The sequence below is a fragment of the Melozone crissalis genome, unplaced genomic scaffold (assembly GCF_028551555.1).
Source record: "Melozone crissalis strain CALT ecotype California unplaced genomic scaffold, PUWL_Pcris_2 ptg000026l_1, whole genome shotgun sequence".
Classification (NCBI taxonomy): domain Eukaryota; kingdom Metazoa; phylum Chordata; class Aves; order Passeriformes; family Passerellidae; genus Melozone; species Melozone crissalis.
The window spans coordinates 952,129-978,521 of NW_026535804.1; the positions used below are offsets into that span (position 1 = coordinate 952,129).

General features: G+C 61.0%; 4 protein-coding genes across 6 annotated transcripts in view; 3 read left to right on the forward strand and 1 right to left on the reverse strand.

The window, feature by feature from the left end:
* The window catches only part of PIK3R6 (phosphoinositide-3-kinase regulatory subunit 6), a 258,611-nt gene that overhangs the window by 14,647 nt on the left and 217,571 nt on the right, over positions 1–26,393 (forward strand). The window lies entirely within an intron of this gene.
* Positions 186–2,174, forward strand: MFSD6L (major facilitator superfamily domain containing 6 like). Its single transcript, XM_054278557.1, has one exon. It carries the CDS (start codon positions 186–188, stop codon positions 2,172–2,174), a length of 1,989 nt encoding a protein of 662 aa, XP_054134532.1.
* Positions 5,141–17,202, forward strand: LOC128938635 (bMERB domain-containing protein 1-like). Of its 3 annotated transcripts, none has more exons than XM_054278958.1 (6): positions 5,141–5,177; positions 11,509–11,629; positions 13,470–13,543; positions 15,338–15,452; positions 15,585–15,658; positions 16,356–17,202. In XM_054278958.1, the coding sequence occupies exons 2-6, from the start codon at positions 11,526–11,528 to the stop codon at positions 16,472–16,474; spliced, it is 486 nt and encodes a 161-aa protein (XP_054134933.1). In that variant the 5' UTR covers positions 5,141–5,177; positions 11,509–11,525; the 3' UTR covers positions 16,475–17,202. The 3 variants fall into 3 exon arrangements, with proteins under 3 accessions (XP_054134933.1, XP_054134934.1, XP_054134932.1); XM_054278959.1 differs by lacking the exon at positions 5,141–5,177 and adding an exon at positions 6,396–6,421; XM_054278957.1 differs by lacking the exon at positions 5,141–5,177 and adding an exon at positions 6,455–6,596.
* CCDC42 (coiled-coil domain containing 42) lies at positions 18,311–21,976 on the reverse strand. Its single transcript, XM_054278558.1, has 6 exons — positions 21,860–21,976; positions 21,651–21,755; positions 20,823–21,020; positions 20,311–20,532; positions 19,598–19,756; positions 18,311–18,379 (listed from the first exon to the last, which is right to left on the reverse strand). The coding sequence occupies exons 1-6, from the start codon at positions 21,974–21,976 to the stop codon at positions 18,311–18,313; spliced, it is 870 nt and encodes a 289-aa protein (XP_054134533.1).

The window sequence follows — 26,393 nt, forward strand, 5'->3', positions numbered from 1 at the left end:
CGGTCCCGGCCCATTCCCGGCCCGGCCCGCAGACGGCGCTGCGCCCCCGCCGGTGCCGTGGCGGGGCAGGTGCTGCCGGGCCGGTGGCGCCCCGGTGCCGCAGGTGCGGCGGCTCCGCCCTGCCGGGATCGGGCCCGGCGGGGAGCGGCGGCGCTGCCGGCGGGTGAGGCCATGCTGCGGGGGCCATGAGCGAGCGCTGGGACGTGGGCCGGGCGCTGGCGCTGGCCGCGCTGTTCCGGGGGCTGCAGGGCGCGGGCCGCGGCTGCGCCGAGCCCTTCCTGCCGCTCTACCTGCGGCTGCTCGGGCTGCCCGCGCCGCTGGTGGGGGCCGCGGCCGGGGCGCGGCTGCTGGCGGCGCTGGCCGTGCCGCTGTGCTGCCCGCGGGGCCGCGCCGGGCGGCCCCTGCTGCTGCTGGGCACGGCGCTGGGCTCGGCCGGGGCCAGCCTGGCGCTCACCCTCATCCCGCCCGCGGGGGACACGGCGCACACGGGCTGCAGCCTGCAGCTCGGCCTGCCCGGCTCCCTGCCCGCCCCGCTGCCCTCCGGGCTCCCCTCCGCTCTGCCCAGCCCGGTGCCCAGCCCGGTGCCCACCGCAGTGCCCAGCCCCGGCAGGAGCAGTGACAGCGCGCTGAACCCGAGCGCTGTGCCGCACACCAGAGCTGTGCCAGGGCGAGCCGGGACCAGGGCTGCTGACGTGGTGGCAGCGAGCAGGGAACCCGCTCTGGGCAGTTCAGCCTCCCAGGGGCTGTTGGGCACAGCAGGTGCGCTTCAGGAACGCGGCAGAGGGGCTGGGGAAGGTGATCCAAAGGGAAAAGGCTCCTCGGATGGTCGCTCTGGCCGGACGGTGAAAGGCATCGATCCGCAGACACCGGAACCAGGAGGGCCGGCGTCCTACAGCCCTCCCTTCCCTGGGCTCCAGGAGGAAACTCCGGGTTCTACTGATACCGATCCTGCTGATAATGCTGAGGAAAGCCTAAATGCCACTGAGGGTAAAGAGCCAGCTTTGTTTAAAACAGCTCCTCCCGCCGTTGGAGATACCCATGTGCCTGAAAACCTTTCAGACTCTGGAGATGCCAGCTTGGAGGCAGTGCAGAGCATCTCCCAGGACAGACAGTACCGGGTTTTTCTCATGGTCCTGGGCGCCGTGGTGCTTTGGGAGCTGCTGGCCACGTCCCTGGAACGGGCCATGGATGAGAGTGTGTATGAGTACCTGGACTTTGTGGACGCCACGGACAGGCACGGGGGGCTGTGGCCGTGGGGCTGTGTGGGTGCAGCCGCCGGGGCGTGCGGCGTGTCCGTGCTGGTGGATCGGCTGCCCTGCTCCCTGGGCGGCTCCATCCCCCGCCTGGCCGTGCACTTCTACGCCTACGCTGTGCTGGCCGTGCTCTCCGTGACGGTCAGCATCTCCTTTCCCAGCTCCATTCCCAGGCGGAGCCCCCGCGCTCCCGGGCTGCCTAAGGCGCTGTCCCTGCTGCGGGGGCACGGCCGGGCGCTACTCTTTGCGGGCACCCTGGTCCTCGTGGGCGCCGCCAGCTCTGCCAGCCACAACTTCCTCCCGTGGCAGCTGCAGGACCAGGGCGGCAGCGAGCTGCTCGTGGGGCTCTGGGTGGCGCTGGGGCCGCTGGCAGAGCTGGCGCTTCACCCGCTGGGGCCGCGGCTGCTGCGGGCGCTGCCGGGCGGCGGGGCAGAGGCGCTGGGCCTGGGCGCGCTGGCAGCGCAGCTCCTGAGCTATTCCCTGCTCCGGGTGCCCTGGGCAGCGCTGCCCCTGCAGGCCCTGTCCGGCCTCGGCAGCGGGGCCCTGCGGTGCCACACGCAGGCGACAGTGCGGGACGTGGCCACGCCGGGCACCGAGCGCGCCCTGCTCGCCCTGCTGCGGGCGCTGGGCACGGCTGGGGCCGGCCTGGGCAGCCTCGGGGCAGGGTTTGTGGTGCAGCGCCTCGGGCTGCCCGTGCTGCTCCGGGCCAGCTGCGTGGGGCTCGGGATCTGGATCATCTTCTCCCTAATTGTCAGATCCAGATTGCCCCGGCAGAGGAAAATTAATTATTCCCGGCTGCTGGCTGCGGATTCCAGTGAAATGAGTGACTCTGAGGAGGAGAGCGAGAAGGACTGGCTGGTAAAGGCGATGAAGGATGAGAGCTTTAACAGGAATTGGATACAGCAGCATGGCATCAACTAGTCCGTACCTAAATCTGTGGGGTGGAGTGGGAACCTGGCAATGATAATGTCCACAAATCACCATCAATTCTGAACTGCAGAATATATACTGCTATATCTGACAGGAGAGATTTTTATTTTAAAAAAAAACTGTTATAAATCTTATTTTCTTACTTTATAGCATTCTATATTTTTTGTAATTTTTCCTTTTTAACTTGATGATTTTGCTTCCAAAATCCCAAAAGGGTATTTCAGGTGTACATTGGCTAAATGAATGTAGCTGAGTTTTCAGTCACAAATCAAGCTTGGATTGTTGCTGCCAGAGCTGCTGCTGAGGCTGAGTGACAGCTGTGACCTGGGCTGCGACACCACCAAATGGAAATTATTGCCAAGTTGACAGCACCAGAACCCTTCCGGGGTGGCGGTGAACTCTCTGCACTTTATAAGGGATGTGAATAAAAACCCGGTTCATTTGTAAGAGAAGGTTTTTCCACAGACCGCCCTCGTGTCGTGCTTTGTGATTTCCGTGTGTCCTGCTGGGAATCTGCTGGGAGAGCCCTCCAGTGTGCTCAGAGCCCGCGCCTGGCCCGGCCCTCCTGGGCACTTCCCGGTGCTGATTTAAGGCGTGCCCGGCGTTCCAGGTGGCAGGAAGGGGCCTGGGCTCCCGGGCTGGGATTTCCGGGGTTGGGATGGGACACCTGCCCTGGCTCAGCCGCATCCTGAGCAGGGCTCCTGCGGCTGCTGAAACAGCCAGGCAGGGACAGCACAACCGCAGAAAGAGAAGGGGAAATTATGTCCCTTATTAACCCTCACTAACAAAGCAACACCTGGGCACAGGTGCACACAGAGAGCAGCGCTCGCTCCATGCCAGAGGATCTCCTTCACACTGAGTTATCCCGGGTTGTTTGTTCCCAGCTCGAAGTCACTGGTTCCCAGCCTTCCTCTTTTAACCCATTCCTGGCTGAAGTCTCCTCACCTGCCCTGCCTTCACCTCCAAGGCACAGATTCCAGCCCCTCTCCAGGAGGTAAGTTCTGCTTCTCAATGGAAAATCGGCGGTCTGCTGTCATCAGAAGATCTTAAATGGGGTTTAAATGAACCTCTTAAATGAGCCTTGGAATCCCTTAAGGCACAGCAAAGGCTGCTATCAGTTATCAGGTATTCCTCGGTCAGGAAATCGCATCATTCCTGTGCACAGGGATGGATTTCAGTAACATCTGCATGAGTGGCTCACAAGCCCCGAGCCAGGCAGCTGCAGAAAGCAGAATATTTATGGAGATGCACATTTATTGTGGCATATGCAAATGGCCTGGCAGTGTGTCACCGTGCCGCGCTGTGGGCTCGGCAGGAAGCGCTGGAGACAAGGAAAGGGCTCCGGGCGATAATTCCTCCCTCTGTAGGCATCGATCCCGCATTATGTGTGAATCAGATGTTTTCAGGGTAATTAGCTCCCGCTCTCCTGGCAGCGATCCTGGGTGCCTGCACAATGCTGCGCTGGAGTGGCTCCATAGATAGAGCTGTCCCCGTGCCGAGAATAGCTGGAACTTTTTATTAAGATGCTATCATCTCCCGGGAATTCAAACACGAGCGGAGCAATTTTGATGTCAAGAATTTCTCCCGGTCTTATTGTCGTGTAATAACTGAGGAACAAAGCGTGTTAATGGGGGATCTGCCTGCAGTCAGGCTCATCCCTGCACGCAGAGCATCCCGAGCCTTTGTGAGCGGCACAGAAAGAGCTGGAACGCTTTGAAATGCAGCTGCTGCTTCAGCTGCCCTCGTTAGAAGCCGATTACCTGGGTGAACCGTGCCCTTCTCATCATTCTCAGCACAGCAGCGGCTGCTGGATTCCAGATTCACGGGGAGAAACCTTGCCGTGCCTGTCCATCCTGGAGCTGTGCAGAGGGGTGACTCCCCTGAATCTGCACCGAATGTGTTTAATGGATTGATGATCTTTAAAAAAACACCTCATTGTGCAAGATTATCACACTGACGTTCAGCTTTGGGCATTCCCTTAAATCCTCCCGTCCACAGCACAAGCACATCTCTCTGAGGAGGAGCAGGGAAGGTCCCATTGAAACTCCTCAGCCTCAGAGTTCCAGGACCTGGGTTGGGGAGGAAGCCCAGCTGCTCCTGTGCCTCATTTGCACTCCCCTCTGCCCCGAGGATTCCATCCAATCCAGCAGCTCCAGTGGTGAATTGTATCCTGGCTCTGGGTGGCTCTGGGCTGCCTGATTCACTCCCGATAAATTGAGTGTATAAAATGCATTAAACTCCGGTTCAGCCCCCAGCAGATCGGGCTGCTCGCAGTGAAAGTCATCCTGGAGAGTGCTTGCCTGAAGAATTGATTAAAATATTTACAGGTTCATTTTCTCTGCGCTTCCGAGCGACCAAAACAAGGTGAGTCACTGCAGCCCTGCTGGCTCCAGGGCTGGGGGCGCTGATCCTTTCATCGGCTGAGAGGCAGCAGCTTCATGGCTCTCCTTCCCTGTACAGCCAAATCCCCAAAGCAGCCCCTGCACACCCGAACCAGCCCCCGCACACCCCAACACCAACACCCAAAGCAGCTCCTGCATCCCCGAACCCCCAAAGCAGCCCCTGCACGCCCAAACCAGCCCGGGCAGCCCTGTCCTGTCCCTGGGCTGGGAACCAGCAGTTCCTTACAGCCCCAGGGCATTCCTGAGCGATTCCCTGGAATGCTGGAGCTCCTCGTTTGACAAGGGTCGCCCTTCCAGCTCCCAGCCCACCTCCACTGCCCCCTGGCTTTGTGTTGCTCCTGGGAGAGTGCTCCTGCATTTCCAGAGGTGCTGCTGCTGCATTTCCATCCCAGAGCAACAGCTCCCATATCCTTTCCCCCCGCTTTTAGACAGAGACTCTTAATTTTTGCCTTGTTGTGTTTATATTCCATAGTTATCCTCAAAGAATGAAGCACCATCTCTGGCATGTGTTTGCTTCAAATCCTTCGGCTGGATCAAGAGCCGGGAGCTCCTCTTTGGCTGTTGGAGGTGGGAATTCCAGGATTTTGCTCAGGTTTGTGTTGCACTGGCTGGAGCTGAGGCTGTTGTGAGCAGAGCCCACGGGCTGCTTCTGGGTGGGGTTGGATCCCCCAGACCCCCCCAGTGTCACCGTGTCTCTGTTCTCCAGCCAGGGGCACTTCCCAAAGTGTCCCTGAGCCCCTCACCGAGCTGGGGTGTGCCTGAGCCCTTGGAGCTGTGCATGGGGACATCAGTGTCACTCTCAGGCACATCCTGGCCGAGAGCTGTCCCAGCAGAGGACTCTGTGTGTCCCCTCGCTGTGTTTTGGGGAGGGATGCTGAGGTGTGTCCTCTCGGTGTGTTTTGGGGAGGGATGCTGAGGTGTGTCCCCTCAGTGTTTTGGGGAGGAGGTGTTGCAGTGTGTCCCTCGCTGTGTTTTGGGGAGGGGGTGTTGAGGTGTGTCCCCTCGGTGTGTTTTGGGGAGGGATGCTGAGGTGTGTCCCCTCGGTGTGTTTTGGGGAGGGATGCTGAGGTGTGTCCCCTCAGTGTTTTGGGGAGGAGGTGTTGCAGTGTGTCCCCTCGGTGTGTTTTGGGGAGGGATGCCGAGGTGTGTCCCTCGCTGTGTTTTGGGGGAAGGGGTGTTGAGATGTGTCCCTGCAGGGCCGTGACTCCTCAGCCAGGTGCTCTAGGGGTACAAACCCCTGTCAGAGCAGGGTTTGCCCCCACACCCAGCCCCCCTGGCCGTTTGCTGTGCCCAGCCTAGGGCAGTGCCCCCGGGCATTGCTGTCCTGGCCGAGACAGGAGGGAGCCCCAGGTCCTGCTGAGGTTCCTGCTGCACTCCAGCCCTTGGGGCTTGGCTCAAACTCTCGCTCTTGGGTTTTTCCATGGCCAAAAGTTGCTTCTACCAGGAACCACGGCTGCCCTGGCTCAGCGGGTTGTAGGGGGTTGTTGGGTGCTGAGCCTCACCCCCGGCACTCCGTGTCCCACCCCCGTGCCCCACGGAGCCTGGGCGCCCTCAGTGCCCGGGCCCCGCTCGGTCGGTGCGGATGCTGCGCTTTTGGGGCTGAAAGGGGCCGGGACGAGACCCGGGTGAAGCTGCGGGGGCCGGGGGCTGCAGGCGGGGGGCTCGGAGCGGAGGGAGTGGCGGGAGCGGCGGGAGCCCCCGCCCCGGCGGAGCGGAGAGAGCAGAGCAGAGAGAGAGGAGGGCTGAGAGCGGCGGGAGCCGAGAGAGCAGCGCGGAGGGAGCAGCGGGAGCCCCCGGCCCGGCGGAGCGGAGCCGTGGGTCGGTGCAGTGGGATCGGTGAGAGCCCCCGCCCGGGCGGAGCGGAGCGGCGGGAGCAGCGCGGAGGGAGCGGTGCAAGCAGCGGGAGCCCCCGGCCCGGCGGCGCGCTGGCTGCGGATGGAGGGCAGCCGCGCTTCTCCCCGCTACGGATCCATGGAATCCACCCGCTGGCCGCCGGCCGGCGCGGGGCCAGGTGAGCGCCGCGGCACCGGCACCGGCACCGGCACCGCCCGAGCCCAACTTCCCCCGGCCCGGGTCCGGGACAATCCGGGCAGCCGAGCCCCGGTAGCTGGCGGGGAACCGGCGGCTTCCAGCAAACGGAGCCCGGCCCGGGTCCCCGAGCGGCCATCGGGAGCGGGGATGGATGGATGATGGATGGATGGGTGGGTGGGTGGATGGATGGATGGATGGATGGATGGATGGATGGATGGATGGATGGATGGATGGAGTGCCTGGGGGACAGTAAGAACGGGAGGAAGGGGGGCTGGAGGGGAGGAAGGGTGGGTGCAGGGGGTGTCTGCAGGGACACACCGGGGCAACTCTGTCACATCTCGCTGCTTGCGCGGCCCTGGGCACGGCTGTGAGCGGGCACAGGGGGGCTCGCCCTGTCCTTCACCGCCTTTGCCCCTCTCAGACCGGTCCCTGCAGCAGGACCGAGGTGAGAAGAGCGGGGACGCCAAGGGGGGGAATCGCCTTGGGCAGAGCCCTCGACCTTGGGCTGGAGGAAGGGTCGCAGCGCTGGGCTGGGCCGAGGGAGGCGCCTGCGATCCCTCTGCTCCGCCGCCCCTCCGAGCCCTCCCCTTCCCTGCCCCTGTCTGCTCCCCCTCAGCCCCCTGCACCCAGCGGGCTCGGACAGACAGCTGGAGGGGCAGGGCCGGAGGGATCACCAGCTCCAGCATCCTGCTGGTACTGCCTGGGGGCTGTGAGGTGCCCGTGAAGCTGCTCAGCTCCTGAGGGAGCTGTGGGAAGCTTGGGTCCTTTCCCTTTGTGCCTTTCCTGGCAGTGTGTGTCCTCCCCTACACCTCCCGTGGGGCTCTGAGGGGTTCAGCCGCCCGTCCTCTGCTCCAGCAGCTGGGTGACATCGCGGTGGGCCAGGGACTGGACTCAGGGTGCTGGGTATGGGCAGGACACTCCCCACGGGTGCCTGTGAGCAGGGCTATGGTGGCTGTGATTCTGCTGATTCAGAGCAGTTCCGTGAGCTCCCAGCTCCTGGGGACCTTGGGGTGGGTGAGAACCTTGGGACAGGTAAGAACAGCAATCCCTGTCTGCTATTTGGGTGCTGCTCTGCTGCCTGCTCCCCACCAGGACAGCTCAGACTGAGCCTGTGCTGCACTGAGCCCTTGGAGCCTCTCGTCCTGCTGGAGTCAGGCTGAGTGTGCCCTGTCCCTGCTGCTGGCTGGGGCAGGCTGAGTGTGCCCTGTCCCTGCTGGCAGAAGCAGGACCTGGCTGGGACAGGCTGAGTGTGCCCTGTCCCTGCTGCTGGCTGGGGCAGAGGGAACACAAGGCTGAGCTGAGGCTTCTCGGGATGGTGCCCCCATGAAGGGCTCTGACCCTCCACAGGGGCTGACAATCGATTTCCCAGCTCTAATCCTGAAGAGAATTGCCCAAAGCTCACCGTGCACTGTTGGCTGCTGTGACTCATCCCAGCTGGCTGCTGCCTGCCCAAATGCTGTCCCCGAACCATCTGCAATGGAAGTCTCTGGCTGTTACACTCCTCGTTAGCTTAGGCCCCTCCCTGGGATGGCTGGGATGATCAGAGCATCTCCAAATTTCTGTCCTTGCTTTGCCAGCCTGAAGTGGTGCCAGGTAGGATCCCTTTGGCTCAGGCTCTGGGGTTTCTGTGTGTAGGGTTTGTATAAGGTTTCCTGTGTGTGGCTGTGCTGCTCTGGGAGAGCTGTGGGAGCACAGGGACCCCTGGGCAGTGTGGCCACACTTGGGGCCATCCTGTCTGTCCCCAAAGGGATATTTGGATTATGGGCTTGATCCCAGCTTTAGTGACCTGCCATGGGTGTCCCCTTCTCCACGTGCTCCATCCCAGGGTTTGTGGGTTAATTTTCCAGCAGTTCTCTCCTGGCACTGCCCTCCCTCTGCTTCTGCCCTGAATTCGGCAGCTCCAGGCACACAAAGGTCCTGTCAGAGCTCCTTGTCCAGCACCGCCTGCTTGGGGAGCAGTTCCTTGGAATTCCTGGGGGCTGCAGAGTGCCAGGACTGACCACAGCTCCTGAAGGCTCAGCCAAGGGCTGGCCCACTCCAGCTGAGCCCTGCAGCCTTGGCTGGGCTGTGCTGTGACCTTCCCACTGTGCCCCTGTCACAGCACACTCTGACCTGCTCAGTGCCCAGCAGAAAGGCGACTTGGGAGCAGCGTGGGAGGGCAGGGCGGTGCCAGCCACGCCCGGTGGTGCCAGAACCAACCCAGAGCCCAGCCAGGAGCTTTCCTGCCCTTGTGGGCTCTGCCCAGGGGCTGGAATTACACCCCAGCCTCCTGCTGCAGGTGGGGGAAAGCAGTTCAGCCCTGCCTCCTTCTCCCATCCCACCATTGTCACCTCGTCCTGTCCCATCCCTGTCACCTCCTCCTGTCCCATCCCTGTCACCTCCTCCCGTCCCAGCCCTGTCACCTCCTCCCCTCCCATCCCTGTCACCTCCTCCTGTCCCATCCCAACCGCCTCCTCCCTTTGCCTCTCCTGCCGAGGATTCCCCTCTCGCAGCTGGCATGGCTGTGCCGATGCCATTCTGGGATTCTGGAGCTGCTCCAGCCCTGGCGCTGCCGCCGGGAAATTCCTGCTGGGAACCTCAGCGCAGTGATCGTTCCAGCAGGGATCAGAACGTCCCGGGTCATTCCCAGGCCAGGAGGGACCGTCCCTGTCCCGAGCCCCGCCCCGTGCCCCAGGCAAGCTGAGGTGTCCCCAGTGTATCCCCAGTGTGCCCCCGGGCAGGTTGGGCTGTCCCTGGGGTGTCCTTGGCATGTCCCTGGGCACAGAGGCTGCAGGAACCCCGGGTTTGTGTATCTCTGTGTTTATTGACACAGAGGGGACACAGCAGCACGGTTTTTGGTGCCAGCTGTGCCACCTGCCCCTCCAGCTGTGCTGGTCCCTGCACATCTGGCAGCATCTGCAGCGCGTCCCTGGGGCCGTCCCCAGCTGCTCAGCTGGGTGCAGCTGCAGCAAAACATCCCAGGCCAGAGGGGCTGTGGGGTAGCAGAGCCCCAGAGTGCTCGGGATGAAGGACCTCAGCATCCCGGTCCCCTAGCAACCGCACTCTGGTCCCTTAGCAACCGCACGGTGATGCTGTAGCAGGCACAGGCCGGTCCCTTGGCAACCGTCAGGAGGGGAGAAAAGGGAGAGCAGAGCTGGGCAGGAGCTGCTGGGGGCTCAGCCAGCCTCACCCTGTGCCCCAACGGGAGCTGCTCATCCAGCCGCACCCTGCCCTGAACCCCAACAGGAGCTGCTGGGGGCTCATCCAGCCTCACCCTGAGCCCCAACAGGGACCAAGGGAAGAGTCACGCCCTGGCATCAGCCTCACCCTGCCCTTCCTGCCTGGGGGCAGGGACACAACCTCCAAGAACCCTCATGGGTTTCCAAGCCAGAAACAGCAGAAAAGTCTTCCCCAAACCACACACATGGATCCAAACCATCGGATTTCCACAAGAAACCTTCCCTGCTGGAAGTTTTGGAAATGTGTCCCACTCTGGGAATGATTTCCTGAGCAGTGTTTTGTGATGGGGAGAGGACAGAGAGTGCAGAGAGTTTGCTCCTGTGCCTTGGAGTTTGATTCTTCGTGCCCTGTAACCCTCAGGGTTGGGATGCCCAGACCACACAGCCTGGCATCTCCCAGCATCCCTGCTGGGCAATCCTGCTCCTGGAGCAGCTGCACCTTCTGTGCTTTCCCCTCTTCCTGGGAACAGCTTTATTTCTGTTCTTTCCCCTCTTCCTGGAGCAGCTGGATTTCTGTGCTTTCCCCTCCTCCTGGAGCAGCTGGATTTCTGTGCTTTCCCCTCTTCCTGCACAGGGAAAGTCCCAGGGCTGCAGGAAGGCAGAGCCTCAGAGGGGAGCTGTGTCCTGTAAGGGTCAGAGGAAGCAGACCCAGCCCTGCAGGAGTTTTTGGAATGTTGTTTGGAATGTTGTCCCCCAGCCTGGCTCTGCCCCTGTCCCCAGCACCCCCGGGAATGTGGGGCTGGCTGGGATGTGACAAAGGTGCTGCTGCTGGCACTGGTGACAGGCTCAGGTGACAGGCTCAGAGTCGTGTCTGAGCCAGCCCAGGCTGGGAGCTGGCTTGCAGCAAATCCTCAGCAATTCCCAAATCCTCAGCTGTTCCCAAATCCTCAGCAATTCCCAAATCTTCAGCTGTTCCCAGATCCTCAGCTATTCCCAAATCCTCAGCTGCTCCCCAAACCCGGCTGGGAGTCCCTGTGGGATCCCCACAGCATCCAGAGGAATCCATGGGCCAGGCAGGAGCAGTGAGTGGGATTTGTGTGTGAGTCACAGCGGGGGAGGCAGAGCTGCTGGTCAGAGCCACGGCCAGAGGTGGATGGGCTTTCACCCTGTGCATCCTCTCAAACACAAATCACAGCCCCTTTATCCCACGTCTTGCTGTGAAGCTCCTGCCTCACCCTGAGCCGGTGACCCCCCCTTCCCTGCCTCAGTTTCCCCAGGTGGGGGCTGGATGTGAGCTCAGCCCTGCAGAGGGTGGGGAGCTGGATGGGGGCTCACCCCAGTGGCTGGGAGGGATGGGGGTGTTCAGCCAGCCTGTGATGAGGGGAGCAGCAGCAGGAATTCACCCCGTGGCTCTCAGCTCTGAGCTTTGTGTGCCCCGGTTTGCTCCTGGTCAGCAGGACGGTGCAGGGCAGGCTCAATTCTCTGCGGTGGACGTGCTGGAGGTTTCTGTGCCTCTGCAAAAGGAAAGGGACATTCCTGCCCTCCCATCCAGCAGGTTGCAGCTCCCTTGGGCTGCTGCTGCTCAGGGAATGTGGGGCTGCGTCCCAGCACAGAGTCTGGCACGGGCCGGGAGCAGGGAAGCGCTGCTGCTGCTGCTGCTGTTCCCGAGGCTGCCCCAGGGCCTCGCTGCTCTCCTGCTGCCTCAGGCGCTCCTGTTCCCTGCTCCTTGTCCAGAGGACGAGATCGTGTCCATGGCCGACTCCACCACCACCATGGATGACATAGAGGGGGAGCTCTTCAGGATCGAGCGGATCCGGGAGATCCTGGTGCGCCGGGAGTCGGAGCTGCGCTACATGTGAGTGTCTGTCCCTCTGTGCTGTGTGTCTGTCCCTCTGTGTGCTGTGTCTGTCCCTCTGTGTGCTGTGTATCTGTCCCTCTGTGCTGTGTGTCTGTCCTGTGTGCTACCTGTGAGTGTCTGTCCATCTGTGTGCTGTGTGTCTGTCCATCTGCACTACATGTGAGTGTCTGTCCCTCTGTGCTGCATCTGTCCATCAGTGCTGTGTGTCTGTCCCCCGGCGCTACATAAGTGTCAGGTCAATCTGGGCAGTGGAAGCTTTGAGCTGCTTTCAGGCTCAGATTTGGAGCCTCTTTGGGGCACAGCTGCCCCTGAACTTCCCCAGCTCCCCCTTTTCGAGTTTGAAAAGGAGTTGTGGAAACACCAAAAGTGCAGCTCCCAAAGGCTTTCCATGGCAGCAGCACCTGATGCTCTCAGGTGCTGCCAGAGCTCCAGCTCCGGTGTTTCCTTAACCTTCGTTTGGTTTCTCCCTTGGAAAGCAAAGGGAAATCTGCTGCAGAAACCTCCTGGTGGGCTTGGCTGCCACAGCGACCCCGTGGGGCTGGGACAGGCCAGGAGTGCCTGGCTGGGACCTGGGGGAGCTGTGGGAGATGTGGGAGATGTGTGGGAGCTGTGGGAGCTCTGCGGGAGCTGTGGGAGCTGTGGGAACTCTGTGGGAGCTGTGGGAGCTGTGGGAGATGTGTGGGAACTCTGTGGGAGCTGTGGGAGATCTGTGGGAGCCCTGGGGGAGCTGTGGGAGCTCAGGCTCAGCTCTGCAGGGCCCAGGATGAGCCAGGGAAGGCTGAGGAGTTCCTGGGGCGCTGCTGCTGGAGAGGGGGAGCCCAGAGCTGGGCTCTGCAGCACAGCCTCAGAGGGGTGGGACGCAGGGGCTCCAAGGCCCTTTCTGGTCCCCAGCGGGACAGAAGGTGATGCTCAGGGTGGGTGGATGGACTGCAGGGCTCAGGGAGATGGAGAACTAGCAGGGTGAGCAGCTGAACAGGGCAGGGACCCCCGTAATAACCAGAGTCTGCTCTTGTGGGCAATCAGATGAGCCATGCCAGCACTCCTGGGTGTCCCTGCTCTGGGAACAACGGGGCACCAAACGCTTCTCCTTCCCAGGGCAGAAGGAAACGGCTGGGATTCTGTGGGAGCTGCAGCTCCCCTGGTCCCTGAGGCTCTCTGAGACTCCCTGGGACACCTGGCTCTGGTGATGCTGCCACAGGTGTCACCAGCAGGGGTGGAACCAATCCCAGCCCCAGAGGAGCCTCCTGGCTGCTTGTCCCTGCAACCCCTCCTGATTTTAATTGAAACCAGAATTTATTATCTTTTATTCTCCCTATCAGTGTCTACAGAATTAATTTCCATTTTAATGCAACAATCATCCAGCTCTCATCTGAGTGTAATTTTCATTTCAATCAGTGTGTCCCCAGCAATCTCTGCTGTCCCTGTGGCCCCCTGGTGCTCTGCACACCCCCTCTGTTACATTTCATGTTTCTACCTTTATTTAATTCTGCAGGAAGGTGGGATAAGAAAAGATCTTTTTTTTTATGGCAGCAGCTTCCAATTCTTTTTGAATTTGCTCTTTGGGGATTATTTTCTGGGACCAGGAGAAACACAGCAGCCCTTGCCTGGTGGATGGGCCAGGTTTGGATAAGGCTTTGTTATCATTAGCATATTTAACTTTCTGTCTGCCAACAACAAGAGCCCCAACAAAAATCTGGGGTGAAGTGGGCTGCATTTCCCACAGGAAGGCAGGGAAATCTGGGATCCCACCACAGGCACTGCCTGGGTGCTGCTCTGGGGGTTTGAGCCTCTCCTGTCCCAGCTTTCCCCCTCAGAGGTCCCGTTCGTGTCCCTGCAGGATGGACGACATCCAGCTCTGCCAGGAGATCAGCCGGCTGAAAACAGAGCTCCAGAAACTGCTGGACCTGCCAGGTGAGGCTCTGGGGGTGCTCCCCGAGGGTGCTGGGATCCCTGGGGTACTGCAATCACTGGGGTGATGGGATCCCTGACAGTGCTGGGATCCCTGACAGTGCTGGGATTCCTGAGGGTGCTGCTCTCCCGAGGGTGCTGAAATCCCCAGTGTGATGGGATCCCCAGGGTGCTGGGATCCCTGGGGTTATGGGATCCCTGACAATGCTGGGATCCCTGAGGATGCTGCTCTCCCCAGGGTTTTGCACTCCTCGTCCCAGGGCAGGTGTTACAGGGGTGCTGGGCTCAGGCAGGGCCCAGCTGTGCCCAGCTGTGTCCCCAGCACCTCCTCTGTGCCGTGCCCAGCCCACCCCAGAGGCCGGGCTGGCCCTGCCAGGTGCCACAGTGCCACGGTGCTGGCTGGGCCTGGCAGCCACAGAGTGCACACAGGCAGAGTCCAGGTGCTGCTCGAGATTCAGGTGCTGCTCAAGATTCAGGTGCTGCTCCCCCCAGTAAACCTGGCTTGGTGTGTGGGTGGGGGCTCAGAGGGGAGGGGAGCATCCTGCCAGGAAAACAGGAGCTTCTTGCTCCACATCTCATGGGGGCTTTAATCCCAACTCCTTCCAGTCCATAAACCAAGCGTTTCCCTAAACCAAGCCTTTCCCTAAACCACGGCTCAGAGCAGAGATAAATTGGGGTTTTTTTGCAGCTGGAGAAATGAGCCTGGCTTTCCTTCATCTCCTTTGGGCTTTCGTTTCTTGTCTTTTCAGTGCTCCCAGACTCAGCTGAGAGCAGAAATTCTGCTTTTTGTTGTCTTTATGAGTTGACTCAGAGCAGTGTGTGCTGGAAAAAGCCTGCACACGCCTGTTCTGGTGAGACAGCCCCGGCAGCTGAACTTTGAATAAAGACAGGAACACGTCAGTGCTGCTCAGAGCCCAGCCAGGGCCACTGCGTCTTTAGTGACTCAGATGTCACCGTGATGGGCTCTGCCAGCAGCGGGAAGGGGCAGCTTCTGTCTGGGGGGACCTTAACCCTGACAGGTTCTGCCTCAGACTGCAGTTTGTTAATTAACAGCGAATAGCCGGTGTTAATGAACCCCGAACACCGGTGTTAGTGAACTCCAAATACTGGTGTTAATGAACCCCAAATTGCCGGTGTAATGAACTCCAAATACCGGTGTTAATGAACACCAAATTGCCGGTATAATAAACTCCAAATACCGGTGTTAGTGAACCCTGAATACCGGTGTTAATGAACGCCAAATACTGGTGTTAATGACACCAAGGAGCCGATATTATTGAACCCCGAATAGCCGGTGTTAATGAACCCAAATAGCGGTGTTAATGAACCCCAAAACCGGTGTTAGTGACCCCAAATAGCGGTGTTAATGAACCCCAAAACCGGTGTTAATGAACCCAAATAGCGGTGTTAATGAACCCCAAACAGCGGTGCTTGGGCCTGATGCCCTGGGGGTGGCCCTGTCCCAGCCGGCAGTGTGGGATGCTCAGAGACAGCGCCCAGGTGACTCTGCACTGATTCAGGCGGTGGGAGAGCTCAGGAGAGCCCAGGGAGAGCCCCAGGAGAGCCCCAGGAGAGCTGCCACATCCAGCCAGGGCAGCTGGGACGAGATTCCTCTCGTTGAGCAGCCCAAGCCTGGATCCAGCTGCTCCCTTGGGTTGGCTTTGCCCCCATGCTTGGAGCTGAGCAGAGCAGGACTGGCCTTGGAGGGTGGGATGGCCCCTGTGGGGAGTGAAATGTGCTCCCCATGGGATGTGAAATGTGCTCCCCGTGGCTGTGAGTGTGCTCCCCGTGCTGCAGAGAACCAGAAATCCAACGAGGAGAAGCAGAGGGAAGAGGAGCTGGTGCAGCAGATCCACAAGCTGGTGGAGACGCGGGATTTCCTGGTGGATGACGTGGAGTTTGAGAGGCTCAGGTAGCTGCTGTCACCTGCTGCTCGTGCTGGGGACTCTGCAATCCATCCCCTGAGCTGGGTCCTGCCTTCCCAGGGCTCCTGGGGCCCTGCTGCTCCTTTCCCAGCAGTAACCGAGTTCTTTGCCGCACACAGGGAAAGGGAAGAGGACAAGGAAATGGCCGAGTTCCTGCACAGCAAGCTCTCCAAAAGCTGCCTCCAGAGAGCGAGTGAGTGCTGATGTGTTCATTGCCTGCACTGACCCTCCCTGGGGTCTGTCCCCTTCCCAGGCACTCTGCCCCCAAGGTTTCCCTCACCTGGGGGAGGGTGGGCAAGGGGCACGGGGGTGCTGCTGATTGAGGTCCCAGTGTGGGAGCGCCTGGAACTGGAGCAGATGGTGGGGACTGATTTCCCTCCTGGCATTTCCCCCATGGCCCCCGAGAACGGGGCTGGGGGGATCTCTTGGAGCTGCCAGCCCTCATCTCCCCTGGAACACCGGCTCCACCTCGGGTGGGTGCAGATGGACACCACTCCTCTGATGACAGCCACCCCTTCCCTGTGCTCTGCCACCTCCCCAGGGTGATGGGAGGCACTCCCAGCCCTGGGGACACCCAGAGCCCCAGGGGACACCCAGAGCCCCAGGGAAGGGCCATGGAGGTGCAGGAGCTCCTGCCTCGGGGTCAGCAGCAGCCTCAGAGCAGCTGTGAGCAGCAGCCCCTGCTGTGCCCTGTCCCTGTCCCTGTCCCCAGGCACAGCACTGGCCCTGGGCTGAGCCCTGTCTCTGTCCCTGTGCCAAGCAGCAGCCCTGGACTGTCCCTGTCCCTGACCCCAGGCAGAGCAGTGGCCCTGGGCTGTCCCTGTGCCCAGCAGCAGCCCCTGCTGTCCCTGTCCCTGTCCCCAGACACAGCTGGGTTCCTGTTCCTGCAGCTCCTGTCCCAGAGAAGAAGATGACATCAAGGGGACAGCAAACCTCGGCTCCCTACGTGACCAAGACGGGGCTGGCCCTGCTCAGGGGGTGCTGTGGCTTCACCTGCTCCATCATGTAGGGCACTGCCAGCGCCTGGCACAGGACACGGCCGTGGTAGGGGCACGTCCTGGGGACACGGGACGGGCAGGAGGGGCTTCCTTGGAGCTGATCCTGTCCTGGAGCTGATCCTGTCCTGGAGCTGATCCTGTCCTGGGGCTGATCCCATCCTGGAGCTGATCCCGTCCTGGAGCTGATCCCAGCCTGGAGCTGATCCTGCCCTGGAGCTGATCCTGTCTTGGAGCTGATCCTGTCCTGGAGCTGATCCTGCCCTGGGGCTGATCCCAGCCTGGAGCTGATCCCAGCCTGGAGCTGATCCCATCCTGGAGCTGATCCTGTCTTGGAGCTGATCCTGCCCTGGAGCTGATCCCATCCTGGAGCTGATCCTGCCCTGGAGCTGATCCTGTCCTGGGGCTGATCCCAGCCTTGAGCCAATCCCATCCTGGGCTGCTCCAGAGACTCTCCACGGCTGCTGTGCTTGGCCCACAGGGATTTGCTTTGTTCCACACACACCAAAGGCTCCAGTCTGTCCTGCCCTCCCAGGCCTCATTGGGACAGTGAGTGACCCAGCCAGAGAGTTTGGTTGGGCTGAGGGCAGCCAGAGGCCAGGAGAGCCCTGGGTTCCAAACCTGCCCCTCTGGAGGCAGCCTGGGATGGAGGCAGTGCTGGAGGATGGGCAGGTCTGTCTGTGTGTCCCCTGAGGATGGGCAGGCTGTGTCTGTATGTCCCCTGAGGATGGGCAGGCTGTGTCTGTGTGTCCCCTGAGGATGGGCAGGCTGTGTCTGTGTGTCCCCTGAGGATGGGCAGGCTGTGTCTGTGTGTCCCCCCATGGCCCTGAGGCTGCTCCCTGGGCACACAGAACTGCTGGGAGGGCTGGAAGAGGAGCCCAGCCCATGGAGGGACACAGCTTCACGTGCATCCACCTCAACCCCAACCAATAAATGTCTGCTGGAAGCTCTGTGGGTGTTTTCCCTCCTGGCACCACCTCAGGAGATGGCTCAGCTGGGGCACAGCAGGGTGGGCAAAAAGTGTGTGCCCAGCAGGGTGGGCAAGGGGTGTGTGCCCAGCAGGGTGGGCAGAGAGGAGCAGAACCTGACCCTGAACAGCTGGGCTGCACTTGGGAGCTCCTGGAATGCCCAGAGCAGCTCCTGCTGCTGCAGCAAGAGCCCAACCCTCCCATTGCTGGCTCTGACTCACACTTCACTTTTGATCCCTCAGTGTCCTCACCAGCCCCTGGGGACAGCCCTGTCCCCATCCATCCATCCATCCATCCATCCATCCATCCATCCATCCATCCATCCATCCCTCACAGGAGGGGACAGCCCTGTCCCCATCCATCCCTCACAGGGCAGGGACAGCCCTGTCCCCATCCATCCGTCACAGGGCAGAGCTGCTCCTGTCCCATGAGCTCCTGCCACCACCCAGAGGGTGGCACCCCCGTGGGTGACAGGGTGGCCGTGGCTGGGGACAGCTGAGTCACCTCTCGGGGGGGTGTGGATGGCCCTGTCCCTCTGGAAATGTCACAGCTGAGATGAGATGGACAGACACAAAGGCCCTGCATGCTCTGTGCTCCGGGATGAGTCAGGAGCTGATTTTCCAGAGCAGGAGCAGCTCCTGGTGGCACTGCCAGTGTCTGTGAGGCCTCTGGGACCCTGAGAGCCACGCAGGGCTCACTCCCTCCTGCTTTTCTCTCTTCTGCTGCTGAGTATCTGGGCTCACAGAAAAGCAGGGAAGATCAGCAGGAAATGAAGAGATGCTTTAAATATTTGCTATTTCTTTAGTCTGCAATTTCTGCAGGTTCTCTCGTCCTCTCCTGTCCCTGCCCGCCCTGCTGCTGCCTCGCTGGCAGGGCAGGCTCTCACAGAGCTCGGCCACGCTCCTTCATGTCCTCCGTAAAGTCCTGGAGGTCGTGGATGAACTGCCGGATCTGGGGTGGGAGAGGGACAGGGACAGGGGCAGGGTCAGGCAGCAGTGGGGGCAGGAGGCAGAAGGGAGCCTGTCCCTCCTGCAGGGCAGGTGTCACAGAGCTAAGTGACAGGACAGGAAAGCACCAGAGTGTGCCTCTGTGGGGGAATGGAACCAAACCCTGGCCATGGCTGGACCTGCATCCCTGCACCCCTGAACCCATGCACCTTCAAATCCTTGCATCCCTGAACCCCTGCACCCCTGAACCCTGTATCCCCACATCCCCATATCCCCACATCCCTGCATTCCTGCATCCCCTGTCCCTGCATCCCCAAAACACTCTATCCCCATATCCCTGCATTCCTGCATCCCCTGTACCTGCACCCCCATATCCCTCATCCCCACATCCCTGCACCCATGAACCCTTGCACCCCAGCATCCCCATAGCCCTGTATCCCCACATCCCTGCATTCCTGTATCCCCTATACCTGCATCCCCACATCCCTGCACCCCCATATCCCTGCACCCCAGTATCTCTGCACCCCTGCACCCCTATCCATGCCTGGTCCCCACTCCCCTGCTCAGAGGGACAGGTTTGCCTGCAGTCCCCACCATTCCTGCCAGGGTCCCCAGGGAAGGAGGGGACTGTGCTGGGCCTGCGGGCTCCCCTCGCCCTGAGAGAGCCATTTATGGTGCATGTCCTGGCCAGGATGGAGCTGTGCTGGGCTGTGCTGGGCTGTGCTGTGCTGTGCTGTGCTGTGCTGGGGCTGTGCTGGGGCTGTGCTGGGCTGTGCTGTGCTGGGCTGTGCTGGGGCTGTGCTGGGCTGTGCTGGGCTGTGCTGGGGCTGTGCTGGGCTGTGCTGGGCTGTGCTGGGGCTGTGCCGTGCTGTGCTGGGCTGTGCTGGGCTGTGCTGTGCTGGGCTGTGCTGGGGCTGTGCTGGGCTGTGCTGGGGCTGTGCTAGGGCTGTGCTGGGCTGTGCTGGGCCTGGGGGCTCCCCTCGCCCTGGGGAGCCATTTATGCTGCGTGTCCTGGCCAGGATGGAGCTGTGCTGGGCTGTGCTGGGGCTGTGCTGGGGCTGTGCTGTGCTGGGGCTGTGCTGTGCTGGGGCTGTGCTGGGCTGTGCTGGGGCTGTGCTGGGCTGTGCTGGGGCTGTGCTGTGCTGGGGCTGTGCTGGGCTGTGCTGGGGCTGGGCTGTGCTGGGGCTGTGCTGGGGCTGTCCCTGGGTCTGTCCCACGTTACCATGTCCAGCTGCCGGTGGCTGTCCCCAGCTGCCACCCTGCCCTGCGGCTGCAGCCGGGTGCTGGCGGTGTGGAACAGGCCGTGGATGGCCATGGTGAGGGACCTCAGCTCCACGGCCTTCCTGGCTTGCCTGTCCTGCACCTTGGCCCAGCGCTCCTCCTGGGGACACGAGACACGTCCCAGCAGGGCGGCCTCAGCCCCAGGACCCCGCTGGGGACCCCAAATTCAGCCTCATCCAGGCTGGGAAGGACCTGGTGGGCTGGGGCTGGTGCAGCCCAGTGTGCTGGGAGCAGAGCAGAGCCAGGAGCCAGCCTGGCTGTGCTGCCCACCCTGCACTGCCCACCCTGGCACGCCCTCCCTGCCAGCCCTTCAGCACTGCCACTGTCACCTCCCTTCGTGACAAACCTGCCCCCACCCGGGCTGTCATGCTCCTCCTGCAGCCCTGGGATGGGATGGGATGGGATCCATGGGATGGGATGGGATGGGATGGGATGGATGGGGATGGGATGGGATGGGATGGATGGGGATGGGATGGGATGGGGATAGGATGGAATGGATGTGGATGGGATGCAATCCATGGGATGGGATCCATGGGATGGGACGGGGCACCTCCTCCCACCCCAAACTACTGCTGGCCCTGCCACGAGCCCCTGGCTGCAGGAGGAGCCAGCCCTGCCCCCCCAGCCCCCCCTGGGCACCCCTCAGCTCCTTACCCACTGCTGGATGTCACTCTGAGCCTGGTCAAAGGATTCCTTGAGCTGTACCAGGTCGTTCCTGCACTGGAGCATCTCAGCCTCCTTCTCTGCCCTGAGCTGCTGCTGCAGGGCCTTGCCCTGCTCCATCAGCTGCCGGTGCCACCACTGGGACTGCAGCAGGTCCTTGCGGGTCCTCAGCAGGGCCTTGTAGTAGCTGATGATGTCATCGATGTCACGGAACTGCAGCACAGGTCCTGGGGTCAGGGACTCCCTGCCCGGGGTCAGTGACACCCTGCCCAGACCTGCTTAGGATCAGTGACATCCTGTCCCGCCATCCCTGGGGTCAGGGACACCCTGCCCTGCCTTCACCTGTCCTGCTTCTCCTCTCCTGACCCTGCTCCCTGTGGCCCACCTTGGTTTCCCGGGAGCCCCTCCCAGCCCACCTGGAGTCTCTGGGTTTGGACAGGGGTTGATTTCCCTGGCCTTGCCTCCTCCCTCTGGCTCAAACCCTGAGCCACATCCAAGCTCACCTGTGAATTCTCTACCACATCCTCCAGGTACCTCTTGAACCGAGAGTACTTCAGCAGTTTTTTGGAGAGTTTCTGGTGCTTTTTTCTCAGGTCATCCAGTTCCCTCCTTGCCCTCAGGAGCTCACTCTCCTTTTTCGAATTCTCCGCTTTCTCTTGTTTGGCTTTCTTCAGAGCCTGGGTTCTCAGCCTTTCATTCTCCTGGGGAGCAGCACCCACAGCCAGAGGGGGAGGGAGGCACGGGATGGAGGAGCTGGGTCACTCAGGAGAGCCTCCAGGGAGGAGAGCCCAGCACTGGGGAGCACTCCCCTCCCTGTCCCTGTGCCACCCCCTGGCACTGTCCCTGGGCCACTCTCCTCCCTGTCCCTGGGCCACCCCCTGGCACTGTCCCTGGGCCACTCTCCTCCCTGTCCCTGGGCCACCCCCTGGCACTGTCCCTTTGGCCCGGGGCAGCACCTGGACCGGGCTGTGCCTTCCAGACAATCCCTCTCCCACCAGGGCACAAATCCCTGATCCCCACAGCTCAGGGGAGCCTTGGCGTTGGCGGGGAGTGCTGAGCCAAGGCTCCTCCCAGGGGAGAGGAGTCAGTGAGCAGGGGCAGTGTGCCAGCTGTGCCAGCTGTGCCAGCTGTGCCAGTAGTATCAGGTGTGCCAGGTGTGCTACATATTCCACGTATTCCAGGTGTGTCAGGTGTATCAGGTGTGCTACATGTTCCAGGTGTATGAGATGTGCCAGGAGCATGAGGTATGCCAGGTGTGCCAGGTGTATCAGGTGTATCAGGTGTGCCAGGTGTGCCAGGAGTGCCAGGGGTGCCAGGTGTGCCAGTTGTACCTTCACAGTGGCCCCAGATGTCACCACGTGGGCTTTCAGCTGGGCTCTCCTGGCGTGCAGGTCCCTCCACTGCTCAGCGAGGGTCTCCATCCTCTCCGCGAAGGCCTGGCAGCACCAGAGCTGGGGTGACACTGCTGCCACAGCCAGAGCCACCCCCCGCCTGTCCTGCCACCCTGCAAAGCCCCCCAGGCACGCCCCAGCCTCCTCACCTCCTCTGTCTCCTCCACAACCCTCTCCATCTGCCGCACCTCCTTCATCTTCTTCAGCACGCAGATGAAGGAGTTGGTGGAGTCCTCCTCGGCCGCCTGCAGCTCCCTGCCACGCATGTCCCCAGCTCACACGGCGTCCTGGCAGGCTGCTCCGGAGCTGGGCTGTGTCCTGGGGGCAGGCAGGACCCCAGCCCCACCTCGGGACCCCCAGCCCCACCTCAGAACCTCCAGCCCCACCTCGGGACCCCCAGCCCTCCCCTGCAGGGACCCCCAGAACAGCCGGGGCAAGGCAGGGGGTGATGGGGCGGGGACAGGAGCAGGTGAGGGATGGGAGCAGGGAAGGGATGGGAGCAGGGAAGGGATGGAGCTTGGCAAGGCAGGGAAGGGATGGGAGCAGGGAAGGGATGGAGCTTGGCAAGGCAGGGAAGGAGCCATGGAGACACGGCGGGAGGCTGGAGGAGCCCTGACCTGAGCAGGGACAGGAGCCTGTCCTTGTACTGCCCCCGGTAATAGCTCAGGTCCTCGTGGGCCATGGCTGTGGCCACTGCACGTCCTGGTCCTGCTGCAGGTCCTGCTTCTGGCCCGGCCTCGGGGCAGCCCGGGGGCTGCTGTGCACTGCTCGGGCCCTGGGGCTGCTCCAGGGCACCAGGACAAGCCCTGTGGCTACTCAGTCCCAGAGAGAGCCACTGGGGCTCCTGCAACCATTGTGAGAGCTCCAGTGCTACTCTGGGCACTGTGACAGCTTCAGGGGCACCTGCACCCTTTGTGACAGCTCCAGGGGCTCCTCTGCCCATTGTGACAGCTCCTGTGAATCAGGGGAACTGACCACTGTATCCAGGACCTGGAATTTTTTCATTCCCTTCTCTTCTTCACTCATCTTTTCTGCTTCTTCCTCTGCCCAGATTTGGCCCTTGTGCCCTGTGCTGCCCTGGGCGTCTCTCAGGGTCCTGGCAGCCCCTTTCCCAAAGCCCAGCTGCAGCCCAGGGAGGGCCGAGCACTGCCCTGCCCAGGGGGGACAGGGGGGCACTGGGGCGTCACTGGGGGGACACCGGGGACACAGGGGCTCCGGGTCCCGCTGGCACCGAAGGGCTCCGAGCCCAGCCCAGCCCGGCCGAGGCTCCCGCAGCAATCCCGGGCAGCTGGGGACATCTCCTGGCCGTGCGATGGAGCAGCGCTGCTGGAAAACCACCCGAGCAGAGCCCGCAGCTCCTCTGCCCGGCCGCGGCAGCGCGGGCACTGCGCTCCGGCTTGTCTGAAAGAAAAATAGGAAAAAAGCCCCTTTTTGGCTAAAAGTGACTAAACCACACTTGTTTTAAATCACAACATCTCCCTTAACCACCCCGAGCACGAAAGCAGAGCCTGCCTGCTGCTCCTGGGCACATTTAATTTCATATTTCATTTCAAGTCTGACTTTCCTCTTGACCCCCTCAAAACACAGCCCACACTCAGATTTCCAGGTGATTAGCCCTTCTGTCAAACACCAGGCTCTTCTTTCCACGCCTCTCCCTGTTTCTGTGCAAGATTCCCTACAAATGGGAGTGGCACCCAGAGAGTCCCCATTGCTGGCTGCTCTCCCCAGCCTGCCTTGGGAATGCAGTGACACCCTGGGGATTCTGCCCCACTGCAGCCCCTGCTCCAACAGCCTGCACAGACCCTCCCAAGGAGAAACAGGGGCAGAAGCCACTGAAATTTTCATTAAATCCCCACTAAAGGAAATGGAGCTGGCCCTGCTCGAGGGGGGCACACAAACAGCCCAACCTTGCCCTGGGCATTCCAGGGGCTCCTTAATTAGGGCTGGAGGGGCAGGAATGCTGTCCCCAGGCAGAGAGAGTCCTGCAGCAGTTGTCACTTGGGATCAGCCCCGGGAGCATTAAAGCCCAGCCCTGCAGCCCAGAAACAGCTTCAGAGCAGCTTTCACAGGATGTGGAGCTCCCTGAGTGCTGAGCACAGTAAAGCAGCTTAATTCCAGGGCAAAGCTCCAGCCCCAGGCTTGGCCAGCAAACATGTGATCAGTGGTGCAGGAAGGTTAATGAAAGGAAGGGCTGCTGGCAAGAGCAGGGCCTGGGCACCGTGGGCTGTCACATCAGGCCTGGATTAGATGTGGAAAAGCAGCACCAGCCAGGCAAGTGTCAGCGCTCAGCCCCATCAAACCCCAGGTGCTGATTGTTCTAATGCAGGGCAGAGCTGAGTGTCAGCCCCAGGCACATTCCAGGGGGGCTCTGCCACCTCCAGGAGCCCAAAGCTGGGCCAGGATCCCCCAGGATTGCAGAGGGACCCTGAGCTGGGAATGGCAGCTGAGCCCTGCAGAGCCTGGGGGCTCCATGCCTGGCACCAGCTCCTGCCAGCACCTGCCAGGATCCTGCCAGGATCCTTCCAAGATCCTTCTAAGATCCTTCTGAGATCCTGCCAAGGTTCTTCTGAGATCTCTCCAAGATCCCTCCAAATTCCTTCCAAGCTCTCCCCAAGCCCCTTCCCTACAGACCCAGTCCCAGCCCAGGCTCAGGCAAGAGAGCAAAGTTGGATTTCCTGGCACAAGATCCAGGCCCTGAGGTGTCTCTGCCTGTACCCCTGAAGACCAGGGAATTCCAGGTGGGAATTCACCCTGCAGGAGGAAATGGCAGAGTCACTTTGCTGTCCATGGCTGGCTACCAGCTGAGGAACAAGGCTGGGGTTTTAATATCCCTTTCATCCTCTGTCTTCTCCAGGAATTGACTCATTGGGTGCTTTAAACACGTGGAAGGAAAAAGAGAATTATTCCAAGTCCGTGCCCATCGTGGTTTGTGTGTTATGGACACAGAGTCTGTGTGGCTCCCACCAATCCCAAAAACGTGGAGAACACTGCGCTGAACTGCCCCAGAGCAGCACAAAGGGGACACAGCCCGGAAAGTCACTGAGCACAGACCCCACTGCTGCCTCCCGCTGCAGGGAGCACAAAAGAGTTCATTTCCATTTCAGGGGAAAAAAAGGATCCAGTGGAAGCTTTGAGACCAGCTCAATGGAGCAGAGTTCACAGATGGCAAGTGCTGGATTCTAATCTTACCCTACAGGTTTTTTTGTTCTATTTTAGATTTTGTGCTCTATTTTTGGCTCAGCAACAGGGAAGAAATTTTTCAGCCGTGCTAATTGCAAAATACTACAGAAATAACCCCTGTTTACATTCTCCCTGAAAGGCCAGTTCTGTACACAGACATTTCCCTGCATTTCAGCCCTCAGCAGGCACAGGGCACGCGACTGCTCAGCCGTGGGTTTCTCAACAAGCATTTCTGTTATGGAAACACCTCTCTCCTTGTGGGAACCTTGTTTAGAGTAGAATCAAACGCTGCCAAATATTCCCCTTTACCTGTTAATGGATTAAAGGAAGCTGGAAAACACAGGGCACGGGACAAATGATTTTATAGAGAAGTCAGTCACCCCTGCAATGTTTCCATAAAACACAAGCCCGGAGAGTTCCAGCCCCACAAAGGCTCCAAACAGCACCAGCCCCACGTTTCCCTGGGCTTTGGGCTCCTCAGGGGTGGCACTGATGGCAGGAGAGGACTTTGCCCTCTATAAATACAGACACATTGAGCAGCAATCTTTTATTGCTCTGCTCTTGTTGAAGTGTCTCTCTGCAATTCTGACACTTCACCATGCTGAAAGCAGGAATTTAATCTGCACCTCCAAACTCTCCAAAGGCAGAGAAAATACTGCTCAAACCCCACTTATTTGGGGTTTCTGAGATCTCCCATCCAAAACCCCAGCCTCAAACCCCGCTGAACCCCTCCCTGCCCGGGGCACAATGACAACAATGATAACGATGCTGATAACGGGGTGGGTTCTGTGCCCTGGCGCGGTCCCCGCACAGCCGGAGATGCTCCCGCAGCCGCGGCATCAAACATTCATGGCCTTGGGCTGCGCTGCTCAGCCCGAGCCCCGCGGCCTCTACATATTTCATATTTCGCCATTAAAAACGCATGAAGCGACATTTCCTCTCGCCCTGTCCCTGATTCACTTCCCTCTTCATCTCCGGAGCGGCTGCCGGAGGTGTCAGAGCGGCGGGGGGCTGGCAGGAGGGGCGGCCGCTGTCCCGGGAAAGGCAAACGAGGATGAAATGAGGATAAAGCGGCCCAAGGGTCCGGGGCAGGCAGCGGGAAGGAGGCGCTGCTGCCGGAGCTGGGCAGGGCTGGGGCTGCAGAGGGAACCAGCGGCCCCTCGGCCCTGGGAACAGAGCGGGGACCCCGGGAGCGGGGCTGGGGCTGCAGAGGGAACCAGCGGCCCCGCGGCACCGGGCAGAGCGCGGGGTGCAGAGTGGGGATCCCCGGGAGCGGGGCCGGGGCCGGCACTGCCCCTTTGGGAGCGGCCTGTGGAGCAGAACCGCCCATCAGGAGCCTGGGCAGGCTCTGGGGAGGACCGGGAGAGGGAGATGAGGATAAGGACAACTCCACTGGAAGATCCCCTCATACCCCTGGCACCCGGCACAGCCCGGGGACCTTTGCTGACCCTCCCGGGGCTCTCGTTCGTCAGGGGCAGAGGCAGGGAGGGGTAACGGGACAGC

Bases quoted from the DNA above. Each gene is read 5' to 3' on its own strand.
- MFSD6L (XM_054278557.1), top strand. From the start codon at position 186: ATGAGCGAGCGCTGGGACGTGGGCCGGGCGCTGGCGCTGGCCGCGCTG.
- LOC128938635 (XM_054278957.1), top strand. From the start codon at position 6,521: ATGGAGGGCAGCCGCGCTTCTCCCCGCTACGGATCCATGGAATCCACC. The intron at 13,544-15,337 runs GTGAGGCTCTGG...CCCGTGCTGCAG, and splicing joins GAAACTGCTGGACCTGCCAG to AGAACCAGAAATCCAACGAG. The intron at 15,659-16,355 runs GTGAGTGCTGAT...CTGTTCCTGCAG, and splicing joins AAGCTGCCTCCAGAGAGCGA to CTCCTGTCCCAGAGAAGAAG.
- CCDC42 (XM_054278558.1), bottom strand. From the start codon at position 21,976: ATGCGTGGCAGGGAGCTGCAGGCGGCCGAGGAGGACTCCACCAACTCC. The intron at 21,756-21,859 runs GTGAGGAGGCTG...TGGTGCTGCCAG, and splicing joins TTGTGGAGGAGACAGAGGAG to GCCTTCGCGGAGAGGATGGA. The intron at 18,380-19,597 runs GTAACGTGGGAC...CTCCCACCCCAG, and splicing joins GCCACCGGCAGCTGGACATG to ATCCGGCAGTTCATCCACGA.